Source organism: Globicephala melas, chromosome 6 (genome assembly GCF_963455315.2).
Source record: "Globicephala melas chromosome 6, mGloMel1.2, whole genome shotgun sequence".
Taxonomy (NCBI): Eukaryota; Metazoa; Chordata; class Mammalia; order Artiodactyla; family Delphinidae; genus Globicephala; species Globicephala melas.
The window spans coordinates 19617196-19643547 of NC_083319.1; the positions used below are offsets into that span (position 1 = coordinate 19617196).

The 26352-nt window shown below is 44.4% G+C and overlaps 1 protein-coding gene across 1 annotated transcript; it reads left to right on the forward strand.

Annotated features, from left to right (window-relative positions):
• Positions 1-5133: 5133 nt before the first annotated feature.
• On the forward strand, positions 5134-24727 carry TNFSF15 (TNF superfamily member 15). The gene is made up of 4 exons (XM_030858894.2): positions 5134-5415; positions 19824-19866; positions 20821-20868; positions 24273-24727. The coding sequence occupies exons 1-4, from the start codon at positions 5134-5136 to the stop codon at positions 24725-24727; spliced, it is 828 nt and encodes a 275-aa protein (XP_030714754.2).
• The last annotated feature ends 1625 nt before the right edge of the window (positions 24728-26352 follow it).

Consider the following 26352-nt stretch of genomic DNA (forward strand, 5'->3'; position numbering starts at 1 on the left):
ATGTTGGACTTACAGAAATACCTCCATGCTTGACTATAGAGTACTTTTCCAGACCGCACTGGGAGTGTTACATAATATAAGGCATTTGGAATGTACTATTACAGTGAAATAGTACAGTGAAATAATAAAATTATTATTATTGTACATCAAGAATAGTCAGATATTGGCAATTTCATATTCAATTTAATGCTTTTCTAAAACCTGGTCCCGAGGATTTTGCATTAAGGACATGAGGACCTGTGATTACAAAAGAAGCCTCCATTTTAAATCACTAACTATGTGATAGGTACTGCCTCAGAAGTGACCCAAAATTTAATATCTCCACCCAAGCCTCTCCCCAGGACCCCAGTCATCCAACTGCCTCCTCATCATGTCCTCTCCACTTGGTGTCTAAATCACCTTAAAGGATGCACATTCTTTTTTTTTTTTTGTGGTACACGGGCCTCTCACTGTTGTGGCCTCTCCTGTTGCAGAGCACAGGCTCCAGATGCGCAGGCTCAGCGGCCATGGCTCACGGGCCCAGCTGCTCCGCGGCATGTGGGATCCTCCCGGACCGGGGCATGAACCCGTGTCCCCTGCATCGGCAGGCGGACTCTCAACCACTGCGCCACCAGGGAAGCCCCAAGGATGCACATCTTGATCCGAGATCTTGAACTCCCTCCCCCAGTCTTCCTTGTCTCCATGAAAGGCATCTCCATCCTTCTGATGTTCCAACCAAGAACTTGGACTCAGACTTCTCTCTTATCTTTCCCGCTCATTCACATTCAGCTCAATAAGAAATTATATCTGCTCTACTACAAAATATATTCTGAATCTGCCATTTCTTGCGATCCTCCCTGCCACCACCCTATCCAATCCACCATCATTCCTCACCTAGGAAACTGCAGTAGTTTCCAACGTGGTCTCCCTGATGCCACCCTCCTGTCTTCAGGCCACTCTCAACAGAGCAAACAGGATCATCCTTTTGAAGCTGAAATCGGAACCTGCCACCCTTCTGCACCACACCTTCCAAAGCCTCCCCAACTCACTGAAGGAGAAGCCAAGTCCTACCCAACTCTCACCCCAGAAGTCCTGTGTGGTCACCCTCCTCCAACACTGCTCCAGCCATCCTGGCCACCTTGATGCTCCTTGAACACACCTGCTTCAAGGCCAGGAGAAATCTTCTACCCGACACCCTCAGAGCTTCCCCTCACTCCAGGTCTTCACTCAAATGTCCACTCTCAGGAAAGGTTGCCTCTTCTGACCACCCTATTTTAAACTGCAACTAAGGTAACTCCCTGGCTCTCTTTTCTGTTTTTTAATTTTTTTCTAAAGCACTAAGGTCATCTACTATACTATAAATGTAACTTATTTTTGCTGTCTACTGGCCATCTCCGCCCACTAGAATATGAGCTTCATGAAACCAGGGATTTTTATCCGTTTTCATCACTGCTTTACCCCATCACCTAGAACACTATATTGTACCCAATAGTAAGCGCTCAAGTACAATAGCTCATTATTTATTTGTAAGCTATTTACCTCTGCCTTAGAATCCATTGAGAATCAAGAAGGAAGGGAGAAGTACCTTGTAGCAGCCAAAATAGATGTCTGTATCACCAAAAAGGTTATACAGATGGCAAATGAGTGCATGAAAAGATGTTCAATGTTGTTAGCCATTAGGGAAATGCAAATTAAAACCACAGTGAGATATCACTCTACACTTAACAAAACAGCTAAAATAAAAAAGAGTAGTAGGGGCTTCCCTGGTGGCACAGTGGTTGGGAGTCCGCCTGCCGATGCAGGGGACGCGGGTTCGTGCCCCAGTCCAGGAAGATCCCACGTGCCGCGGAGCGGCTGGGCCCGTGAGCCATGGCCGCTGAGCCTGTGCTCCGCAACGGGAGAGACCACAATGGTGAGAGGCCTGTGTACCGCAAAAAAAAAAAAAAAAGAGTAGTAACCCCAAATTCTAGAGAGAGGATGCTGAGAGGATGTTGGTTCTTTCACACATTGCTGGTGGGAAATAAAATGATACAACCACTCTGGAAAAGAGTCTGGCAGTTACCTACAAACGAAATATGCGCCAGCTGTATGACCCAGCAATTTCACTCTTGGCCATTTACACTAGAGAAATAAAAACGTGTTCACACAAGAACCTGTACAGCAGTATTCATAGCAGCTTTATTCATAATAACTCTAAACTGGGAATAACCCAAATGTTTATCAGTGGGTAACTAGTTAAACAAACTGTGGTCCATCCATACATGGAACACCATTCAGCAATTAAAAGATATGATGTATTAATCATACAATAACTTGGATAGACCTCAAGGAAGTGATGCTGAGTGGGGAAAAAAAAGCCAGTCCCCAAAAGACACAGACCACATGATTCATTTATATTACATTGGCAAATAAGGTAACTCCAAGCTGTAAAGTAGATTTGTAGTTGCCCGGAATTAAGAGAGGAAGAGGGGGAGGATAGCAGCTGTGACCATAAAATGCAGCGCGAGGGATCTTTCTGATGGAGATTTTCTGTATCTTGACTGTGGCGTTGGTCACAGGATTCTATACATGTGATAAACATCACAGGACTAAATACATACACACAAAAAAGCGCATATAAAGCTGATAGAATCTGAGTATCAGTGTCAACTTCCTGGTTGTGGTATTATATCAATATTATAGTTATGCAAGATGTTGTCTTTGGGGAAAGCAGAGTAAAGGGTATACAGAATCTCTCTCTATTTTTTCTTACAACTATATGTAAATCTACCTCTACAGTTATCTCAAATAAAGGTCTGTAGGTCCATGCCCTAAAACTCTTTATCCTCTTCCCACAGAAGTTCCCCAGGCACAAACTCTTTTGCAGATAGCTAGATACATTAGAATGAGGAGAGCCTGCTAGAGTTCTCAAGGTCACACAATAAAGGGACTAAAACCCAGGTATCCCAATCCCCAGTCTGGTGTTTTTAGTATTCACCATCTTTTAAGGCCTTCTTGCATTATGGATGAGAATACACATCTCTTCATTTGAACCCATACATTTACCACGTTTAAGACTCTGGTTTGATCAAGCACAGCAACTTTCTAAAAAAGAAATACAAGGGTAAGAACACACCTGTAAATCCCTTCAAGATGATTTGATGTTAAGTGTGATTTTGTGTTTAAAAGTTACAACAGCAAAGAGTTAGGTTAGTTTCAAGGAAAAGTTTCTTATTTGATTTGTTAAACCAAGAATGGGTAACCACGGAACACAAAAAAAATCATCCTTTGCTGGAATTCTTTGAAAATATGTTAGATGCTTATTTCAATAGATGTTGGTTAAGAGTCTTCTGTGTGACAGTTACTATGTTAGAAGCTACAGGGAAGGCTTGTGACTGCCCTCTTAGATTTGCTACCTTAATCAGGGTGATGAAAAACAATCAATCACAGTCCAGTATGAAGTAGTCAATCACAGAGGAAGAATGGGAAGCTGTAAGAACATAGATGAGCATCTCACCCCATCTTGGAGGCAGGGAGATGCAGGAAAGTTTTCTACATGAAGTTGAAAAAAATATGGGAGCTTGGTGATATGAAAGGAAAGGAATGGAAGATTTCCCAGTGGAGGGAACAGCAGATATAACAGTGCAGCTAGTCCACAGTGCATTTGGAGAAACTGCAGCTTAGAATGTAGTAAGAGAAGAGCTGGATGCCGAGGAGGGATGATGGTGGGCAGGTCATGAAAGGCTTTTCCAAGTAGCCTGAAGGGTTTAGGCTATGATATAAGCAGATACAGCCACTGAATGGAGGCACTAGTCAGACTGGTTTCTACCAAATGCCACAGGACATCCTTAAGCTTTCCTCTTTCTGTGACCCATCTTTTTGCAGGGCCCTCTATTCTTGTCCACTATCACCGTCCCTAAGTTTCCAGACCTTGTTCCAATACACCTCTTTCTCTAGGAAGCCTCCCAACCCCTAACTGGAAGGGATGGCCTACTCCGGGTAGAGTGGGTATGGGTGTGTGTGCAGGTGCGCTGTATAGCATCACATACAGTATAGCGTAATCATCAGGATATGACCTACTCCGGGTAGAGTGGGTATGGGTGTCTGTGCAGGTGCGCTGTATAGCATCACATACAGTATAGCGTAATCAGCAGGATGCTCTAGGACCAGCTTGCCCCAGTTCCGAGCCTGGCTTTACTGCGTACTCTCTACGCTCCAGTTTCCTTATCTGTCAGGTGGAAATAACAACATTTCTATGTCAAAAGATTATCTCAGGGTGGAAGAATTTCATGGATACATTTAACTCACTCAGAAGAGTGACTGGCCCAAAGCCAGCGTTTAATCAGTCTTAGCCTTTGTTACATGTTGTGGCCCCCGTACACACCCAACTGTAAGCTCAGTCAACTTTGGACTCATCAGAGAGTAGAAGTCAATGTCCTCCCCTTATGGACAGTCACCTCTATGACCTCATACTCTTTCCTCAGGCAATTGGTCAACACAAGCTAGAAATACGCTTTCCTTTCACAGGCAACCGTGTAGTAGAGGCAAGAACCTTAAACCATGATTTGGAAAAACTAGATCCTCTTCCTGGCTCCTCCGTCTTAATCCCTGGCTGACCTAGGGCAAGTGCCTTCTCCTTCCAGAACGTCAGTAGTCCCATCTGTGCAATGGGAACGAGCTCCTAGGAGACTCAAAAAGACAGAGGGCTTGGCGGCACTTAGCAAACTGGTGATGCAAACGTGGTTTCCATCTCCCAGTCTGCAAGCCACACCACCCATACTCACTTTCACTTCCGGAAGAAGCACACTCCCCAGACTGGCACACTGGCAGGCCTCCAGTTCAGGGAGCAGGTATATTTTCATTGGCCCCTCCCACTGACTTGAATTGATGAATTTATTTTCTCCTCCTCCAGGGACTTTCCTAACTTCCTTCTGTAAATGAAGGAAGGTGCACATGAGCACACTGTATATATAAATATGCTTGGGAAAGCTTTCCTCTTCTTCTCTCCTTCTCTTTTTTTTTTTTCTTAAACCAAACTTGGTTTCTGTTGTAGGCGGTGCATTCCCTAGCAGGGTAGGGTGGGGCACAGTGTGCTGTGGAAAGTGGAGTGGGGAGGGCAGGGGGAGGAGTAGGCAGTGATTAATTCACCCACTGTGAGAGCTGGGCTTCTATTTAATGGGGGGGTCTCTCTGCTCTGAAGGAGTTAGAGGCAACTCTAGGACCATCAGGGGCATGGCAGAGGATCTAGGGCCGGGTTTTGGGGAAACAGTCAGTGTCGAAATGCTGACCGAGGACGGAGGCTGCAGGCCCAAGGCCAGAGCTGGGCTAGCATCCAGGAGCAACAGTGCACGCTGCGCTCTGACCTGCTGCCTCGTGTTGCTCCCTATCCTGGCAGGACTCACCGCCTACCTGCTCGTTGGCCAGCTCCGGGCCCAAGGAGAGGCCTGTGTGTTTCAGGTAAGCAAGACTCCGCAGTGACCTGGGGGATCAGCAGACCCCCCTGGGGCCACCTGGCCGCTATCGCAGCTCTGGACAGAGCTTCTTGGTCCATCATGGTCCCTGCTTCCATATGCAAAGGAAAGGTAGAATGTGAAAGGTGGAGAACTCCAATTTGGATTTTATTCTCAGTATTTCTGGGGGATGAATTGTGCCTTTTTAGGTTTATATGGAAACAACCACAAGCCACTTATTTTAAATAATTATAATCATAGTGCACTGATAATTTGGGAACATTCATTTTCTCTAAAAAAAATGAAAAACTAAAAAAAAAAACCTAAATTACAAAACTAATACATAGTCATTGAAAAAAGGTAGAAAACACAGATAAGGAAAAGAAGATAATTATCATTACCCATAACTGCGTAGAGTGACCATTATTAACATTTGGGGATATATAATTTCATACTTTTTAATAAGATGGGATTGTTTTGAGTCTCCTATTATGATTTTGTTTATTGTTAGTAAATTCACAGCAGCATGATGATACAGATGGTTGTATTGTATTCTTATGTATGTAGATGCTGTAATTCAATCAACTCCCCTTTCTTGGGTTTAGAAATATTCTTTTTCGAAGCCCAAGAAAGAATCTCCCACCTGATTATTTATCTCTGGTCTTGGTAGGGGTGGGATGTCAGGAAGCTTAGTCAAAAAAGAATACAGGGTCTAGGGAAAACAATGGTGCAATGGTGGGCAGGTGCTGACAGGTGATGGGGAAAACATAGTTCTAGACTAGGAACTTCAAAAACCTTAAAACCTGAAGAATGTGTCATTCAAGGGATACCCTTTAAAAAAAACCAAAAACAACTCTCCTACATAATCTCTGGTAGGCAATTCAACCTCGGTCCAAAGTATTAAATTCCAGAGGGGAAAACAGGTTTTTCAGTTGGTTTAATTGGAAACCTGTTTTCTAAGCACTGCTGGCAACTTCAAAGCAGAGACCATGAGCAAGCCATGGTTAATGTGTAACTTTCACCACCCATGAGGGTCAGCAAACAGACTGAGATTCAGACAGCAACATCCATGGCCACATGCCATCATTCAGGAAATGTAGAAATATGCAGACAACTGGAAATGCTGTTCATGTTCCAGGAGAATGGGAGGGCACGGGGGTTCAGGCTGTGATGCCTAGACCGCCATGGGGCTGGTTCCAACAAAGTCAAACTGCAGCGTGCAGTCAGCATTCTGGACTCAGTCCCTCTTTAGCCAGAAAGAGATGGCTGTTCTTGAATGAGGCAGTAAGTGGCTTCCGGTAACCTGAGCTCTCCTGCGTTCTGATGAAAACGCTCCCTCTGCCCCAAACGATGTCTGAGATTGCCCATGTTGTGTTGATCTAGAAGTCCATCAGGTGCGATGCCACGGTACAGTGGAGGCCAGTGATGTGCTTAGGAAGAGAGTGTGAGGCACAAGCTGGCGCTGCCCAGGAAGCCCCTCGAGGGAAGGAGCTGCATGCCTGCCCTGTTGCAGGCACTCAAGAGATGCAAAGGCTGGGCTTCCCTGGTGGCGCAGTGGTTGAGAGTCCGCCTGCTGATGCAGGGGACGCGGGTTCGTGGCCCGGTCCGGGAAGATCCCACATGCCGCGGAGCGGCTGGGCCCGTGAGCCATGGCCGCTGAGCCTGCGCGTCCGGAGCCTGTGCTCCGCAACGGGAGAGGCCACAACAGTGAGAGGCCCATGTACCGGAAAAAAAAAAAAAAGAGATGCAAAGGCCAATACCCCATTCTGTCATGGGGACCTTTGGAGCTGTGGTTTGGCCAAGCTATATAACTTAGTCAGAAGAAAAAGAAAGGAAAATGGGGCTAAGGCTGGGGCACATGAAACAAAGGGAGTACTGAAAAGAAACACCTGGCCCATTCAGAGAAGAGATTTAAGTAAGAGTGCTTAAAGAGTTCAAAGAAAGGTCAATTTACTGAGTTGCAGACGGATTAATGAGAACCGCAGGGCCGGAAGCATCCTGGGGTTACCACAGTATGAAGCTCGTCACCACCCCTTGGCCTGAAGAGGCAAATAGAGGGAAACGTTTTAGAGGAACCCAAGGAGACCTAAAACGTAGGAGAAGGCCTGCCTGGAGGAGCTGAGGGTTGAGTTGAGGAAGGCCATCTGCCAAAGCAGCAGGGAGGGAACAGAAAGCAGCGAGGGAAAACTCTGACCAGTCTGCCCCCAGCCTCTCATCCCCTTGGCCAGACTCAATTGGAAGCCGGGCTCAAAAGAGCCAAGGAGCAAGTGTGCCAGGAGGTCAGTGAGGGCTCAGGGCATAGAGTGGATCCGCAGGGGCTAACAGACAATAACCAGCTCAAAAGAGATGCAAGAAGATGGGATTCAAGTGGGAAAACCAGGTCACCGGGACAGCTTGGGGACATAACAATGAAATGTCAGGACTCTTAGTCACCTGAGTTTGACTCCCAGCTCCATAACCTCCAGCTGTGTAAATAAGCACATGGCTTTTTTTTTTTTTTTTTTTTGGAGTCTGTTTCTCTTTCTACCAAAAAAAGATACTAATATCAGTTCTCTGACAGCACTAATAAGGTATGTGCAGGAGCAGTTTATATGTTGGGAATGTGGGGAGAGCTACAATTACGCAGTAACAGGACTCGACAGCACCATTTGTCACGCAGAGTTCGTCCAAACTTCTCCTCTTAATTGAAGTGACCATCTGTGTTAGGTAATTGGCTTTCTCCAGGGGAAAAACCAACTTCTAATTTCCTTATGGTAGTTTGGCAAATTGGAGCAAGGTGCCCACCTAAATTAGGCACCTGTCTTCCTACAGAAACTGGGAGGTGGGGGCATTACCTCTCCTGGTGTTCACATTTCAGAGAGATGCTCCCAGGTCACGGGGGCAGGGGGGGAAGAAAAGGCCTATCTGTTCTTCAAAAGGATTTAAATACATTTCAAAGCAAGAAGAAAGTACTTACAAGTTTTCTAACCTAAATGCTCTAGGAAAAAGGAAGGGAAAGAAATCTCGTCCCTTATTTTCAACAGGGGGAACTAAGCCTCTTATTTTTCATTTGCACTTGTTCTTATGATCTAGACCCCACAGTTAGTAAGACCTAGATCCAGAACTCAAACTCAGATCTGTCTCCCTCAAAGCCTGGAACATTCCACGAGCTCTGCAAATACAAAGCCCCACTGTGATCTGCCCGCGTGGACTCCCCCAGACTCACCTAGGGGCCAATAGCCACCTTCGCCGCCACCTACACCCGCTTCCCCCGTGTCCCAGCCTTGCTCCCCCCTCCTCTTCACCTCCCGCACGCAGCCCCACAGTCCTCCTCTTCTGCCCACAGCCTTCATGAGATCCATGGAATCTGAGATTGTTTATGGAATGAGGTTTCCATTCCCACAGTGGCCAGGCAAAAGGCAATTCAATCCTAACACAAGAAAAACTGAGAGAGGAGGGCCACACAGACCCTCAGATACATTCACAGGCCTGAAGAGCTGGCTCGGCAGCAGCAGAGGATAAGCTGATGATAATAATGACAATAATAACGACACGATATGAGCTCCCACCTCAGACTCGTAGAGAGCTCTCCCAAACATGATCCCGCGGGATATTCACACCAACCCAGAGATGCAGTAAGACGGTGAGCAGTGGCGTGTGGCAGACGAGGAACTTGGAGAGAGAGTGTCTGCGTGAGCACCCAAGGTCGCAGCGGGGAGGGACGGAGCCAAGTCTCAGTTGGCAAATCCGGTTTCTCTCGGCTTCCCTGTTGCCTCCCTTCCACCTCCTCCCCAACCACAGTCAAGCTCTCGATCAACGAAAATACTTTCCATCTGCCCTTTTTGTGGATGAATGAGGGGATCACCCTCATGTGTTGAGGAGGACAGGAAACAGGAGTATTCTGTGAAACAGGAAATCCTGTAAAGATGGGCCTGGTCTTGATTCTCCACACAGGAGCCAAAATTATTCCTTGGAAGCTTTCACTGCATTGTGTCACCTCTGTGGCTTCATCTTCTACCCCTTTCCCTTCTCTCCTGCCTCTGGCCTTTCAGCCACCCCGGCTTCCCTCAGTTCCCTCAGGACTCCAGTGCTCTCCTGTCCCCAGTCCTCAGCGGGGCCGTTCCCTCTGCCAGGGCTGCCCTAAGGGACTTCCTCATTCCATCCTTGTAGCAACCAGAGGAGGCCAGCATCCCTGAGAATCTTTTCTACTCTAATTTAGGAGGGAGTTGAGGCTTGAGAAGAGAAGGCTCAAAAGGACTTGAAAGGAAGAGAGTGAGCAAAGTACAGAAGCTCCCCGAGTTTCAGTCTTCCCATAATACCCACCCTACTGAAGTGCAGTGAGGGTTCTAAGGAATCTCTATAAAGCCCCTCACAAGTGCTTGCAATATGGGCACTAGCTGGGTATTTGTCCCTTTCTTTCCCCTAAGTGGAAAAGCTCTTCACAGATTTATAGAAATTAAGAGATGGAAGTGCCCTTAGTCCCAGGGCCAGCAACTATGACCCATGGGCCAAATCTCACTCACTGCATGTTTTATAAACAAAGTTTTATTGAAACACAGCCACACCCACTTGCTTACGTACTGCCTTGGCTGTTTTCACACTAAACAAAGGAGTTAAGTATTTGTGACAGAGGCCATATGACCTGCAAAGTTAATATTTACTATGTGGCCCTTTACAGGAAAAGTTTGCTGACCCTTGATCTAGTCTAATCTCCTCGTTTTACACTTGAAGAAGCCAAGGATCAGAGAAGGGAAGGAAAAGTTCAGGGTCACAGAGCAGGTTGGGGGCAGACCTAGAACTAGATACTATTTCTATGTTGCCTGGCCTCGTTCTACCAGAAAGCAGGACCAACTCCTTTCCTGCTGGGTCCCTAGACCAGACTGTGGAAAAGCAACAGCAACTTGTGAGTAATGTTCCAGGATTTTATTAGCAGCAACAAAAACGGTCACCAGGACTGTTAAAAAATATTTTAAACTGGACTCTTCCTTCAGGGGTTGTGTAAGGAAAGATTCAACATGACAAACTTATTATCCAGTAAGTTGCAGAGCAGAAATCAAAATTAGATTTGAGAAGGTTGGGTTAACTGCCTTTAGATGAAGTGACCATAAATATAGCATCGATTAAATATATCATGGTCCTTTCATGCAATGGAAAATTAAAATGAAGCATCTCTACGTGTAAGGATAGGGAATTTCTTGAAGACGTATATTAAGTGAAAAAATCAAAGTACATTAACAGCATATAGAATGTGAAACACTTCATTTTCTGAAAAAATAATGTACATTAATATATATGAATGTATTTATAAAGGCATAGACTATTTCAGGAAGATGAACAAGGAGTCTGGTAACTCTGTTAGCATCCAGATGGGGAAACTGGGTGGCTGGGTAACAAGGGAAATGGGGACACATTTTTGAACCTATATCCTTTTGTACAAAATGTATATGTTACCTATACAGAAAAATACATATATATATATAAAATATAGAGAGAGCAACACAGTAAAATGTTTTAGGATCTTTAGACTCCTGGAGAATGCTAGATAGATTTGCAATGTGGAAAAACCATGGGTCAAAAGTTCAAACCCAGTTTGATTTCTGGCTTAGCCACTTCTTAGCCATGTTACCTAAGCTTCCTGGCCTCCGTTTTTTAATGTATGAAACAGAGATAATTAGAAATAAAACCCTTAAAGTATCTGGCAGGGGGTGGAGGATTAGCAAGTGTAACAGTTATGTCCTCGGAACTTCCCTGCTCATGGAAATTATGTCAAAGAGAACGAATTCTGCAGCTGCCCTGGAATCTGCCATCACCAGTCCAGGGAGCAGGTTCTGGCACTGGAGGGCTTTTCTTGGCCCCTGATATTTGTGAGCTATCTTCGTGCCTCCTTCTCCACCCTGGTCTTGTACCCTCAACCCACGCTCCAATCCATCCTTTACCGGCTGCACTTGACCATGGCCTGGGCCTTCTTTTGGTCCTTAGTGGCATCCATTGCCTTCAGGACAGGTCCACCGCCCCCGCTCTGGCCCACAGGTCCCCAGAGGCCAGGCCTTTGTCTTCCCCAAGCACTGCTCCAGAACACAGGACTCTATGCTCCAGGCATAACTGAATGCACCACACTGGCTCAGCCCAAGCCCAGCACAGAACGGGGACTCAGCACTGTGCAATGAAGAGTCAGGGATGCCAAGGGAGGCACTGCTTCCCAGGGCTGCACCACTGTCAGTCTCTGCCCTTCCCTCCAAGTCCTACTTCTAGAATCATCTGCACACATTCTCCTCACCTCTCTTTGGTCCCCTCCAATCTCACTTTCGACCCTTCCCGAAAATCCACGCAAGGCTCCTAGTCCTTGTTCCCTGCACCTCCTTTCTCCTACACATTCCCCTGAGAGGCCCTGGTTTCCATCCAGACCAGCAGGACCCCACAGTGAGGCCAGCTCAGGCTTCAGAGGTACACAGATTAGAAGGAAAGCCATGGCCCCACCACATCACAACTGTGGCCTTATAATAATTTATTATATATCAGACTCCATTCTAAGTTTTTTCATATTTAGCGTTTTGAGAAGAGTACATGAGATCATGATATAAAGTTCTTAATGTGAGGTCTGGCATATAACACTGTGTACTACATGTTTACCGTTGGTACTTCATGCATCATCTCAGTTAATCCTTGAAACTGCACAATGAAGAAAGTACTACTGTTATCTCCACTTTAAAGAAGATGAATCTCAGGCTTAGAAAATCGAAACCACATGTCCAAAGTCACACAGAGTGTGACACTGGGATTCAAACCCACGTGTATGCTCCTCCTAGCCACTACGCTAGTGTGCCTCTGAGTATAAACCCAGCAAATTATTCACTTGATGGCGGTGGTCAGGGGGATTTAAAAATGATACCCTAGAAAATACCTTTCACATAGTAAGTGCTCATAAATGCTAGTTCCCTTCCTCCCCTGGGGACACCTAGCTATCCCTGGCATACAGAGGCACTCACTAAGCATTCCCCAGTTGGAGAGAAGGATGGAGAGGTGCACAAGGTACCTGACCTCCCTAAGTCATACTACCTGTCTACAAAATGGGGAGTGTAACACACTTTCTTCATAGCATTTTGCTGAGAATTCTGCAAGGACAAGTCCGGAAAGCTGTTGCCATAAGGTAGATGCTCCACAGACATTACTTCTCTACAGACTCCACATCTGAGCCTTTTATTTCACTCAAGCTATTCCCTCTGTTGGATGAGGATGGTAACGATAAGCCCCTTTGCAAAACACTGAGCACTCAGTGGCTGCCTCTGCTGTAGCCTCAGGGAGCCCTGGCACAGCTGGAGGAGAAGCCCAGCTCACTCCCAAGGTCAGGCCAGGGGCAAAGGACAGAGAATCCAGAGAAGGTGAGGGTGCGCTGTCGAAATGAAATGAAGGGAGGGCAAGCGAGCAGGGAGAGTGAATCCCACACCGCCGCTGCAGCTCCTGGCTGGTGATTCCACGATCCATTCATTCCCCCTTTAAAATCAACACGCACATCGCTCAACCCCAGCTTCCTCATCTAACAGACCACAGGCAGCCCAGCAGCCGCAGCACCGTGGCTGTAAGAGGTCATCTCCCAGCCTGGTGTCCTTAATGAGGCCCAGGAGCTGACAGCGGCAACAAGCATGGAGTATGAATGGGTGGAGGGATATCCCATTCCCTAAACTCCTGGAGACTGTGAAACGGCAGGAGTCCAGAAGCAAACTGTGGACTGAGGAGGCCCCTCCTGTTGGGAGAAGCGGGAAGCCATCCAGAGCTCCGAAATGATCTCTGTGCCGCTGGTCATAAAGAGACACACAGGTGGCTTCTGTGTACCACTACAGTGGTGGGACCAAGGGGAAGGTATATGGAACCAAAAATACATACCACAAGGATTGATTGAGCACAAACACAGAAGGAAAATGAATTGGCTATCCACTCTATGCGTCTGGTCTTTCTTAGCCATCACAACAGTCCTGGGAGGAAAGAATCATTGTTTACTGTGTGTGGGGGGGGCGGGGGGGTATGCAGGCCTCTCACTGCTGTGGCCTCTCCCGCCGCGGAGCACAGGCCCCAGACATGCAGGCCCAGCAGCCACGGCCCACAGGCCCAGCTGCTCCGCGGCACGTGGGATCCTCCCGGACCGGAGCACGAATCCACATCCCCTGCATTGGCAGGCGGACTCTCAACCACTGTGCCACCAGGGAAGCCCCATTGTTTACTTTTATTGATGAGGAAACTTGAGCCTTACTGAGGTTAAGTGACAACTAGGAAATAATAGAGATGGGATTTCCACATTTGCTGGGCTGCAAACACCACATTCTTTGCTCTGTACCACTCTAAGTGTTGCATGTAAAGACCCATCCAGTTAAAGACCTAAACGTAAGGCCAGACACTATAAAACTCTTCGATGAAAACACAGGCAAAACACTCTATGACATAAATCACAGCAAGTTCCTTTTTGACCCACCTCCTAGAGTAACGGAAATAAAAAGAAAAATAAACAAATGGGACCTAATGAAACAAAAGCTTTTGCTCAACAAAGGAAACCATAAGAAAGACGAAAAGACAACCCTCAGAATGGGAGAAAATATTTGCAAACGAAGCAACTGACAAAGGATTAATCTCCAAGATTTACAAGCAGCTCATGCAGCTCAATATCAAAAAACAAACAACCCAATCCAAAATGGGCAGAAGACCTAAATAGACATTTCTCCAAAGAAGACATACAGATTGCCAACAAACACATGAAAGGATGCTCAACATCACTAATCATTAGAGAAATGCACATCAAAACCACAATGAGGTATCACCTCACACCAGTCAGAATGGCCATCATCAAAAAATCTACAAACAATAAATGCTGGAGAGGGTGGGGAGAAAAGGGAACCCTCTTGCACTGTTGGTGGGAATGTAAATTGTTACAGCCACTATGGAGAACAGTATGGAGGTTCCTTAAAAAACTAAAAATAGAACTACCATATGACCCAGCAATCCCAGTACTGGGCATATACCCTGAGAAAACCATAATTCAAAAAGATACATGTACCACAATGTTCACTGCAGCACTATTTACAATAGCCAAGACATGGAAGCAACTTAAATGTCCATCGACAGACGAATGGATGAAGAAGATGTGGCACATATATACAATGGAATATTACTCAGCCATAAAAAGGAATGAAATTGGGTTATTTGTAGTGAGGTGGATGGACCCAGAGTCTGTCATACAGAGTGAAGTCAGAAGGAAAACAAATACCGTATACTAACACATATATATGGAATCTAAAAAAATGGTACTGATGAACCTAGTGGCAGGGTAGGAATAAAGACAGATGTAGAGAATGGACTTGAGGACATGGGGGTGGGGAGGGAAGCTGGGATGAAGTGAGAGAGTAGCATTGACATAAATACACTACCAAATGTAAAATGGATGGCTAGTGGAAGCTGCTGCATAGCACAGGGAGATCAACTAGATACTTTGTGATGACCTAGAGGGGTGGGATAGGAAAGGTGGGAGGGAGGCTCAAGAGGGAGGGGATATGGGGATATATGTATACATATAGCTGATTCACTTCGTCGTACAGCAGAAACTAACGCAACACTGTAAAGCAATTATACTCCAATAAAGATCTGGGGGAAAAAAACACCACCGTCCAGTGCACCTTAGAGGAGGATGAAATGAAACCACCTTGGAATCAAACACGTCCAGGTTGGATGTATCCTTGTGCAAGTATAAACAGGAAATTGCAAGAGGAAAAGGCAAATGTCTGTGTATTTCTCCTAGAAGTGCTGGGAGGATGTTATGGATCATAAAACGTTTATGCCTTTGCAATTGTGGCATTTATGACGGCAAGAAATAGCTATCTCTTCCTGTTTATGAATATACTAGAGAGTGAGTACAGAATATGGGAGAAAGGCTAAATGGGTCATTAGTTAAAATACGCTCAGGGGATTTTTCTGGGGAAATGCCAATAAGAGAATCTCAAAGACCACATCGCTTCAGGCTCATCCATTATGTAGTCAGCTAACGTTTACGGGGCTCCTGATATGTGCCAGTCTGTACTTGGTCTAAAGGTTTAGCTCCCAGGCCTTTCATGTACTCTTTGCCTTTGGCTTACAAAGACTATTATCAGGTGATAACCTCTTCTGAGAGCAGCTGGAGTACTTACTAGCTGAGAAGCCCACACAAACACCAGAAGGACCTGGCACAGGGAAACCCTCAGCTAGACAGTAGTCTCCTCCTTCCCTCCATCCTTCTTTGTTCCTTGTTGGAAGTATTAGAGAATTCCGAAAATGCTTAAAGTAATAGGTCATGGTTAGTTTGAGTTGGGGTTTACCAATCTATATGCAGCCACCCCCCCCAAAAAAAAAGCAAGAAGAAAAAAGGAAATAAAATCAAGTGAGACTGAAAATTCCCTGACCTGTAAGAACTAAGGGGTGAAAAGCACCAGCTTACTTTGCTCGGGCTAATAAATACCAGGGTGGCAGGCAACCCACTCTCCCACTAATATGTATGCCCATCGGCAGACACATCTGCCTTTTCTGGCTCTGATCCTGGCCAACTGTCACGACTCTCAACAAGCATTTCTAGAGCCATGGCTATGCTCCAAGCAGAGCCTGATGAAAAACTCTGGAGGCCCCAGTACTAAAAGATTATGGCTACCCACCTCTACATAATCACGTTTTTAAATTGAAACAAAAACTCAAAACTCTGCATGTATTCTAAAATTACAGGGTCTCTTTCCTAGTTTTTTTAATTGTAAAACTCTGGCTACAGTCACTGAAGCTGAATTTGACTCCATCTTCTGCTCTGTTTCCTGCCTGTCTCACTGGTGCCCGAGCATCAGTGTATTTTGCCAACTGGCTAATCCAGTGGGAGTGCCAGGCACTGTCTGAGGTGCTACAAATATAGTGGTGAGCAAGACAGGCAGAATTCTACAGGCAGCTGGAATTCTGCTAGAGAGAGAAAATCAATAGCACACAAATAAGTCATATCACTTGAGGGAGTAATAAATGCTCCGAAGGGGAAATAAAATTGGACCCTGGTTCTCAGCTAGTGATTTGAGAAGGTATGTAAGGGGAAATAAATCACATTCTTCAGGGGTGTTCTTGGACTCCATGTCTATTCAGATTTGGAAGCTAATGTTGCAGTGACCAGCATCTCTCGGGAGCCATCATCTCCTTGGTATCCCAGAATAATCAGAAGTGATGGACATGAGTCAGAGCTGGAAGACAGTAAGCCATTTACTGACTTTTTTTATAAGCAACCATCTCGAGAGCAGGCATTGAGCCAGCTCACATGCATAAACCTTTCCTCAAAGACCTACTAGCTCATCCTCTCAAATCTCCTCTTCATTCATTCCTGCTTCTTATCACAATAATCTTCCTCCCATGACAAACAGAGTGATTATTAAGAGAAACAGCAATGGAAGCCTTTAGATGTTGTTCTTGGAAACAGGGTCCCAGCTGATGTTCTTCGTGGAGACTCTTGGAATGTTGTGTTCTTCAAACCTGCCAACAGGCACTATCTTAGCCTCCAGAAGTTTAGTAGTATTCCGGGTGGGCCACTTAAAACCCACACACATCCATCCATATATGAAAATAAAATGTGTCTAAGTTACAGAAATCCAGCAGAGCAAATAAGGAAATGTGTTCACTCTCAAATTCTTGCTAATGACAATGGGACTCTGAACCAGAAGAAATGCTCCAGACTCTTAGCTGAGGGTCTGCTTAGACAAAAATAAGTAGGATGTTCAAGAAGGTTTCTCAGCAGAGAACTAAATGACGTAGAAGGTGGCCAACCAAGGCAGCCATTTCCTACACAAGGGGATGCAACCAGGCTCTTGCAAATTTTTTGAGTTCACCTTCAGTTTTCTGCCTTGCCAAAGGATCGAGTTCTTTGTCAGCTCTGTCAATAGCAAGTAAGGAAACAGTCTACAGAATAAGGCCATTTCTAGGCTGCTTCTCCACCTCCCAAGATCATCAAAGTTACTGATGCTGGATAAGCAGTCATGTCGATTGGGTTTAGGTTTTCAAAGACTATGGTACTCATGACCCTATGCTAAAAGCGTATAATAAATTCACTTGGCAGCAGAAATTCTTGCAGTTTCCCAACTGCTCCTGTGCTCTGTTGGGCCTCCTAACTCTTGCACAAGCTTTTAGCCTTGTCTGAAATGGTCATTATCTTTATTACCTGGTTAATACCTGTGAGTATTATATACCTGTGAGTATATATAAGATGCAGTTCAGGTGTAATCCCCCCTGATTCTCCCACTTCTGGGCCAGGTTCCTGTTTTCTGGTCTCTGTGTTTCCCCCACTGTCACAGTGCAGGGAACCACTAGTACTTATCCATCCACCTCAGCGGATGAGGGGCTTGCCTGGAAGTTATAAGGAGCAATGGCTGAGGGCTTGGGATTCTGGAGTCAGTTGACCTGGGTTAAAATCCTGCTCCTCCGCTTTCCAGGTATAAGACACTGGGCAAGTTTCTTAATGTCCTAGGCCTAATTTTCAGTATGAGGATATAAACAGCATCCACCGTGGAGGGTCACTGCCAGGCTGAAGGAGATAAGGCACGTGAAGGGCTTGGCACGGCCCAGCGCCGCTACTCGGTGAATAAACGGTAGCTACACTTACTGCCTTTTTCATGTCCCTTGAATCATTCACCGTGGTCGCCTCTCATGGCTGGAGTACAGAGAACCTGGAGAAGGATAAACAGTAGGTACCAAGACTGGGATGGCAGTTGGCACTCTGAATGCCAACATAAGTATTCGGGACTGTGTTAAAGGTTATGGGGAGCCATTGAAGGTTTATGAACAGAGACGTGTCTCAAAGGGATGCTTTAGAAAAAGCCCTCTGGAGGCAGGCTAAGAGACGGGTTCAAGAAAAGGAGGAACCAGGTGGAGGAAGCTCTGTTAGGAGCCTATGGGAAGAATCCCGGAGAGCAGCGTGCTGAGGCCTGGCGTAGAGGCATGAATGAGAAAAACTCCAAAATAGAAATGACAGCTTGGGTTTGCGGAAGAAGAAAGAAAGAAATTTCAGGCTTGGTAACTGAGGAGAGGCAGTAGTGTTGCCATCAACAGAACTAGGAAGTGGAAAAAAGAGCACTGGAAAGGGGAGAAAGTCAGTTAGGCATTCAAAGACAAGATCTCTGCCTTCAAGAGGGCTTCCAATAGAGGTTAGGTAACATGTCTTGGAGTAAAAAGAGCCTGGTGCTCTGGGCTCTAATAAGATCACTGTTATCACAGGACTGCTCGCAGACCTAGACTCACCAACGACACAGCTGCATCCACACAACCACACATGCGTGTAGAGAATCCATGCACACAACACCAGACCATAGACACACGTAGACACACAGATGCAAAAACACATTGACTCATACCCTCTTCCACTGATGAAGCTGTCTTCTCTCATACTCACATGGACATACAATTTCTCATTCACAAGTACACACACACACACTCACACAAACACACACGAATTTTAAGATGTAAAATGACAAGTGTTCATGGTGATATGAGGATCAGTGGTCTTGGGGACTGTGTAGTTATGAGGATCAAATGAGAAGACTCTGGATTGAGTCAAAATTGTATCAGAGAAGAGAACATTGGAAAATGTAAGAGAGTGATGTCATTCCTAAACTAAGAGCTTGGTTTTGCTCCTGAGTTTATACGCAGGTCTTGTGAATGGTGGTTCTTCATTTTCCATGCATTCTTTGCATTGACTCATACATTTTCTTCATCTCAAATCTGAGAGTTATCTATCGCTGGGGTTGTTATTATTCCCATTTTTCAGATGACGACACCAAAACTCAGAGCGGAAGTGTCTTGCTCAAGATTATATTGTTAATAAATGGTGGAACCAGGATTCAAATTCAGGTCTGTCTACCCCCAAATCAGTTACTCTTTTTAACTACCATGTGGTATCTGAAATGGCTCACAAACTAGGGTTGCAAGAATAAAAAAGTCTTCATATATTGCATGGAAACAAGGCAGGATTTTGGAGGTTGATGAGAAAGAGAGCATAGTCATTATTCCTTTTTTGGTATCACTTTTTGCAACAGTTCCAATTTTTAAATTGTCCTGAAGAAAAGAAAATAAAGCAAGTGAGGCTATTTGTTCAAATAAAAGAAGCAATGATAAGATGACAGAGTGCCCTAGAATGGAACAGGAAAAGCTCTCAGGACAAAACTTTAAAGTTGAGCTTCAGAGACAAGCATAGGAGAGAGAAAGGTCATTGGGGTGCTGGAAGATGAAAGAAGAGAGCTTGGGTGCAAGATTCCCATCAACTCAATATTCTCATTCCCATTTCCCTTATCTCTGAGTACTGAGGCTGGGTAGCAGCAGCATCTTAAACACGCCCATAACATGGGCAGCTGCATGGGTATGGGGTCAAAAGGACCACAAGATAATATGAACCATATCTTTCTTTCCCAATAGACTCCAAAAGGACAGGAGCTTGGACCTTCATATCAGCGATCTTGTAAGTGTGTTCATATTTTATGCCTTTTCTTGTGGGGGACAAGCACATTTCTCATAGTCTGGTACATGGGAAGTTAAGAGGCAGGACCCAGAGGAAAAGAGAGGCTCCTCCCCAGTCTCTAAGAAGGCAAAATGGTGCCCTGGCCAAGTGCATGGCCTGTGGAGCTGACAGCCTTTAGGCAAATAATTTCACCTTTCTCTGTCTCAGTTTACTCACCAATAAAAGTGGTTATAATAGTACTTACCTCCCAGGGTTAGTGTGGATTAAATTAGTTAATTCCTTTAAAGATATTAGAACAATACCTAGCACATCAAAAGTATGCAATAATTTTTCCTTTTATCATCAATAACATCATCTTTATCACTGTAGTTAGAACACACTTGTCCAGTATAGTCATCTCTGAGAACCAAAAGGAAATGCTGAGGCCTTCTGGAGAACTGATAGGGAAACAGAGGTCCAGAGAGGGAAAGGGATTTGCCAAGGTCATATAGCTACAGAGTAGTCCCCACCTAGTTCTGTTAGGACATCCAGATGGCTCAGTGGATATGGTTAAAGGGACTACAAAGAAGGCAAAAGGCCAACCAGCTCCCACAGAACCAACAGAAGCAAAGGAGAGGCGAGGTGAGCTTTGCTGAACACCAAGCATGTGCCAGGAATCGTTCTGAGCACCCATCATCCATGGAAGGAATTGATGTACCCATGTTAGATACGAGAAAACAGAGTCTCAGACAGGATGGATAACTTGTCCAAAGTCATGGGGCCAAGGTTCATTTGTGTTCAAGATTATTTCTCCTGAGGCTGCCTTGTCCCTGCCCACCCCCAAGAAAGACCTGGACCAAACTGCAGGAGAGGAATGTTTCTCTCCAGCTGCAGGCACCGCGCAGCTCACCAAAGGCTGTCTTCACTCCAATCACCCTCTGACTTATACAAAGCATTTTTCTCCTTTCCTTACAGACGCACCTCCTGGAGCCGGTGGGGATAAGCCAAGGGCACACCTAACAGGTAATTCTTCCGGGTGTGTTTTCCAGGAGACTATGGGCCCTGGGCTTGAGGTTTCTTTCAGTGTTTGCCAAAACTCATTCTTGTAGCTTTAAACTGGAAACCACACCCTTTGGTAACAGACTCCTCCTCTCAGTCAGGGTCTTCAGATGTCTTCCTCTCTCGAAGTGTCCAAAGCCCCATGTTTCTTGGGCATTTTCTTCCAGATTCTATCAGCTCTCTTCCTTATCTACTGTTTCTCTCTTTCATTCTCACACTCAGTCATTCAGAAATGGCTTTCCTCAGATTCAGAGATTCATGTAATTTTGAATCTAGTCAAAGATGAAAGCTCCCCTAAGCCAATTTATTGAGTCCATTCAAGAAGTTATTGGACACTTAGATTCAGGTACGTATTTCTAAAGAATTTTCATTGATGTAAAGAGATTAAGAGCAATCTCTTAACATCACCGGTTGGCCAGATTCCCAAGTCTAGTGTCGAAATTCCTGACACCTCACATCTGGAGTCACATATACTTCTACGACTCCAGAGAAAAGAGCAAGACAGTGCAGAAATACGTGTTAAAAATCCATTGATACTACATATAAAATAGATAACTAATGAGAACCTGCTGTATAGCTCAGGGAACTCTACTCAGTGCTCTGTGGTGACCTAAATGGGAAAGAGTCCAACGAAGAGAGGATATATGTATACGTATAGCTGATTCACTTTGCTGTACAGTAGAAACTAACACAATATTGTAAAGCAACCATACTCCAATACAAATTTTAAAATAAATAAATAAACTTTGCTGAATCCATTGAAAAACTAGAAAGTTAAAAAACAAGCATATTCTTCTGAGCTGTAAGAAAACCTGCAACCCAGAAGGGGGATATCCTTGTGGCCCACAACACCTGTCTTAACGTTTGACCAGGAGGGAACTGCGGTGAGTCCTGAGTGAGGATTAGGACCAAGGAGATGCCAGTCACCATCACTTACCACTTGCATCTAAGAATGGGGGTTATTGAACAGGCTGGGCAGGAAAATCCTAGAAACTGAGTATGGAGATGCCAACCCTCTTCCTATTGAATGGGGGGAGTGGAAATGGGGAAAGGAATCTAGGTTCTACTGAGCTTTTAATATGTACCAAGCACTGTGGTAGGCAGTTTACATCCAGGATCTCTTTCAATCTGCGTATCAGCAAAACAGGATGGGGAAACTGAGGCTCAGACAACTAAATTCACTTATCCCAAGTCATAGGACTAGGAGGGTTGAGATCTGAGACTGACTCCAACTGTTTCCATTACAAACACTTCCTACCCAATCTCCTACTTGCTGCTGTGTTGGCCTAATTGCATACCAAGTTAATAGAACTTGCTTTGTCTAGAAAATACATGATTTTTGCTTTTAATCATCTGAGATGAATTTGTTAAATCTATTGCATCACCCACAAAGGAGTAGAGACTATAAGAGGTGACTAATAAAAATGCCCTTTACAGATCTTGCAAAGAAGCAACAGAGCTCTCCAGGGGCCACTTAGTACAGGGGCCAGGGGAGACACACACATTCTGAACATGTGTCATAATTGCAAAAGAAGCCATAGTCTAGTCAGCAATGGGAAAGACACTTTAGAAAAATCCAGGAACCAGGTTTTTGGTCAATTACCAGGTGAGAAGTTTGCTGAACACTTACTTAAATATGACCTATCCCAAAACTATGGCCAACGGTGCATAATGGTAATTGCTATGGATTTCAAAAGAGGTTGTAGGAAATTAAAATGTGTTTTAATTTTTTCTGAAAAGTATTAGTTTTATTGCAGGTTATCTTATTTGGTTTGAATCAATGGTGTGATTCTATTCTTTTTTTTCTGCTATAGATATAACCTCACAAGAAGCATTCATTCATATGTTCTATATAACATATACTTGTAAATAATGCAAACATAAAAACATATAAAAATATATAAAATGAAACAGGCTTATTTTTTAATCTGTCAAAATGAAAGATGTTAGTTTATTTGAGGAAAGAAAATAAATATGTATTGAGTAACACTGTATCCAGCCACCATGATAAATATGTCCATGTCTCTTTCACTCATTTGATCTTCAGAACAACACTATAAGGGAGCTTTGTCTCCAGTTCACAGACAGGAAAGTGAGACTCAGAGAGAAGAACCTACATGATACAGAGTCGGAAGCCCGGAGCCCCAGTCCCTTTCACTCCACAACTCAATTATATTTTGTCTTACATTTTGGCCCTGTTGATGTGGGAGAAGCATTTACAAAATCTTCTGGATCTCTGGTGTTCTGCAAGCTAATTTTTATTAATTACTACCTGTGTTTCATGTGGCTTTGGACCATGCATTGGAAGGGAGTAACAAGGAACATGACTCTGCCCTCTGTCTGTAGCAGAGCATTTCTGAAACCAGAAGCCTAACAAGAGTAAATGTAGTTTAATTCCACATTAAAAAAAAAATTAACCATCTCTTAATCCTTTCCACAGGTATTATTATCTCCTTTTCCTTTCTTCTTTTTTTCTTATTTGTTTGTTTTTTAAGGAAAGGTACATCAAAAAAGCGAATCTTTGCTTAGTAAAGAAATACTTTAAGCAAAAGGATTATCACAAGGTGGGGAGGTAGGGGAGGTGAGGGACTACTGCAGGCAGGAGAACCTCTGACCATAAAGTCTGCAAGTGTCTCAAGAGTTAGGCTAAAAGGGTTTTTCTTTTATAGAGAGGAGGACACAAAGCTGAAATGAACCAGGTGTGGGGAAGTGGGATGAAAGGTTGGCTTGACAGGCTCAGAGAATGTTTTACCCTGAGGCCAGCCTATTTTCAGGAGGCTGGTTCAGGTTGAGGGTCAGGTTGAGGGTGGGCCAAAGTTCAGGGGCCTGGAGGAAGGAGAGAAACTTAACTGAAGTTTGGTTAAAAAACATTTTGTTCCGATGAATCAGTGAGGATAAAACAGTCCAGCTAATCACTTATGAAGCAAAGAATGGGAATTGGGAGGGGCTGGTGTCTGGCCCTGGCACAGTTAAACAAGGGAGGTCATCCATCAGTTTTATCTAGGTCACTGGGGAAGAGGAGTTCTTTGTTGTAAGCTGTTTTCCAAAACACAGAGGAGTAAAGAGATTTTTTAACCTTAACTCTTTTCCAGGATCACAGGGCTCAGGAAAAAATTCAAGATTTTCAAATAAGAAAACTCAGGCTCAGAGAGGCAAAGCAATTTGCTTGAGGTCACCTACCTAAGATGCTACTCTCTGAACAGATGTGTATGTCCACTCACACATCCTCTACTCATTCCTCCTCAAGGAACTTGCTAGCTGTTGGTTTTATCCAATCTCTTTACTCTTTGAAAATGATTTAAGACTCTTTTTAGCAAATTCCACAGGTTCTGACACAAGCAAATGAAACCTCCCTCTTGTCTTTGCAGTTGTGAGACAAACTCCCACGCAGTCCTTGAAAAATCAGTTCCCAGCTCTGCATTGGGAACATGAACTTGGCTTGGCCTTCACCAAGAACCGGATGAACTACACCAACAAATTTCTGGTGATCCCAGAGTCAGGAGACTACTTTGTTTACTCCCAGGTCACATTCCGAGGGACCACATCCGAGTGTGGTGAAATCAGCCAAGGGAGCCGACCAAACAAGCCAGACTCCATCATCGTGGTCATCACCAAGGTAACGGACAGCTACCCTGAGCCGACCCAGCTCCTAATGGGGACCAAGTCAGTGTGTGAAATAGGCAGCAACTGGTTCCAACCCATCTACCTAGGGGCCATGTTCTTCCTGAATGAAGGGGACAAGCTCATGGTGAACGTCAGTGACATCTCTTTGGTGGATTACACAAAAGAAGATAAAACCTTCTTCGGAGCCTTCTTGCTATAGTGGCAAGGCAGATGTCGTTGTGTGAAGGTCCTCTGCCTCTTAGCTCCTAATTTTCCTCATTCATATGTAATTATAACTAGAAGGTTTTTTTGGAACATCCATAGAGACAGTGGTTAAGCCATGAAATTTAGGGGCCCAAAGTTCACACTTTATGTGCCTTACTGATGAGAATACTAATTGGAAAAAGGCATAAGAGAACAGACCTATTATCATGGTTTCTTGGAAGAGCGGTGAGTTTCTAAACATTAAAACACTGATCACCAGATGAACGGAACATTTCCACGCCTTCCTACTACACATTTGTCACCAGAGGGCCCAGATACTGTTCAATTTTATTATGAAGCATTTGCTTCGGTTCAGGAACCTTGAAAACAAAACCTAATGCCCTAGAAAACAGTGTAAACCCTTGAGAGGCAAAATCCTACGTCAGTTCCTCTAAACACATACTTTAATGCCTTGCCTACAAAAGTGAAAAGAGAGCTGATATTTCTCATAAATGTTCTCAAAAAAAGAAACTGATTTTCACGCCATCTATGGCAAGTGAGAAAAACTACCTTTCTCTTTACTATGTACACATGCATCAAAACAAGCAAGTGTGAGTTCCACACGTGTATGTCGAAATACATATAACAATAGCATCTATTCAGAACAGTGTTCTTGAGCGCCTTTTATGTGTGTGCTACCTTAACCCAAAAGACACTATGAAGACTTGAGACAGACTCTACCCAAATGTATATGAATACACTAGATGGCTTCTGGTCAAATATCGCTCTACATATTCCAAGGACTAATTCTAAGTTCTAACAAATCAGACACTGTTACAGAAGATTTCTGAAGCTCTCCTGACTATGTAATATAACCAGCTGATTAGGTCACTCAAAAAACTTGAAGACAGAGTTCTAGCTAACAGACCAATTATATAACAAACTTGACTGATGCCAAGAGACAATGGATTTATTCCCTGGGGGGGAAATATCAGTCACCACATCTGGAGATGTTAACCGAGATCTGCTCTGAGGTTTGATTCACAACTTTCTATGCAGAGCGTTATATGGGTATTTTTCTCTTAAAATATTCAAAGGGATTTAAATGTGGAATTGGCTAAGCAGCCCAGCCAAGGCATCTTTCCTGAAGAAGAGGCTGAACATTGAGAAGGTCCTTCCATTGCTTCAATGAGTTCATATCCTCTAATCTGTATGAGTTTTCTGCACTCATATGTCAAGGGTTGGAGAGGCATTTCTGCTCTCTTAGCCTCTGTTGACTTGTCTGTAAAGGAGGAATCCACCAATCTGTTTCCCAGGATCAAATGAGCTCATGGGGGTGAAACATGCTAACTTCAAGCATTCTGTGAAGTCTGAGAACATGTCAGTGTGACATGCGGAGTGATCTCCAGCACCTTGGTCTCTATAATAAATGTTCCCTATTGTGAGAGACCTCACAGGTTGGTCTGAAAGCAAATTTGGCAATGACATCACTCTTACTTACTCTTTTCACCAGGAGACTACAGCGGCAGAGACATGCATTATGGGGTTCCTGAACATGATGACTGGTGTAGCAGTACTTGATCAATATCTGTTGAGTTATAATTAAATAAAAATTAACTTCTAATTTCTGAGTTGGGAGGT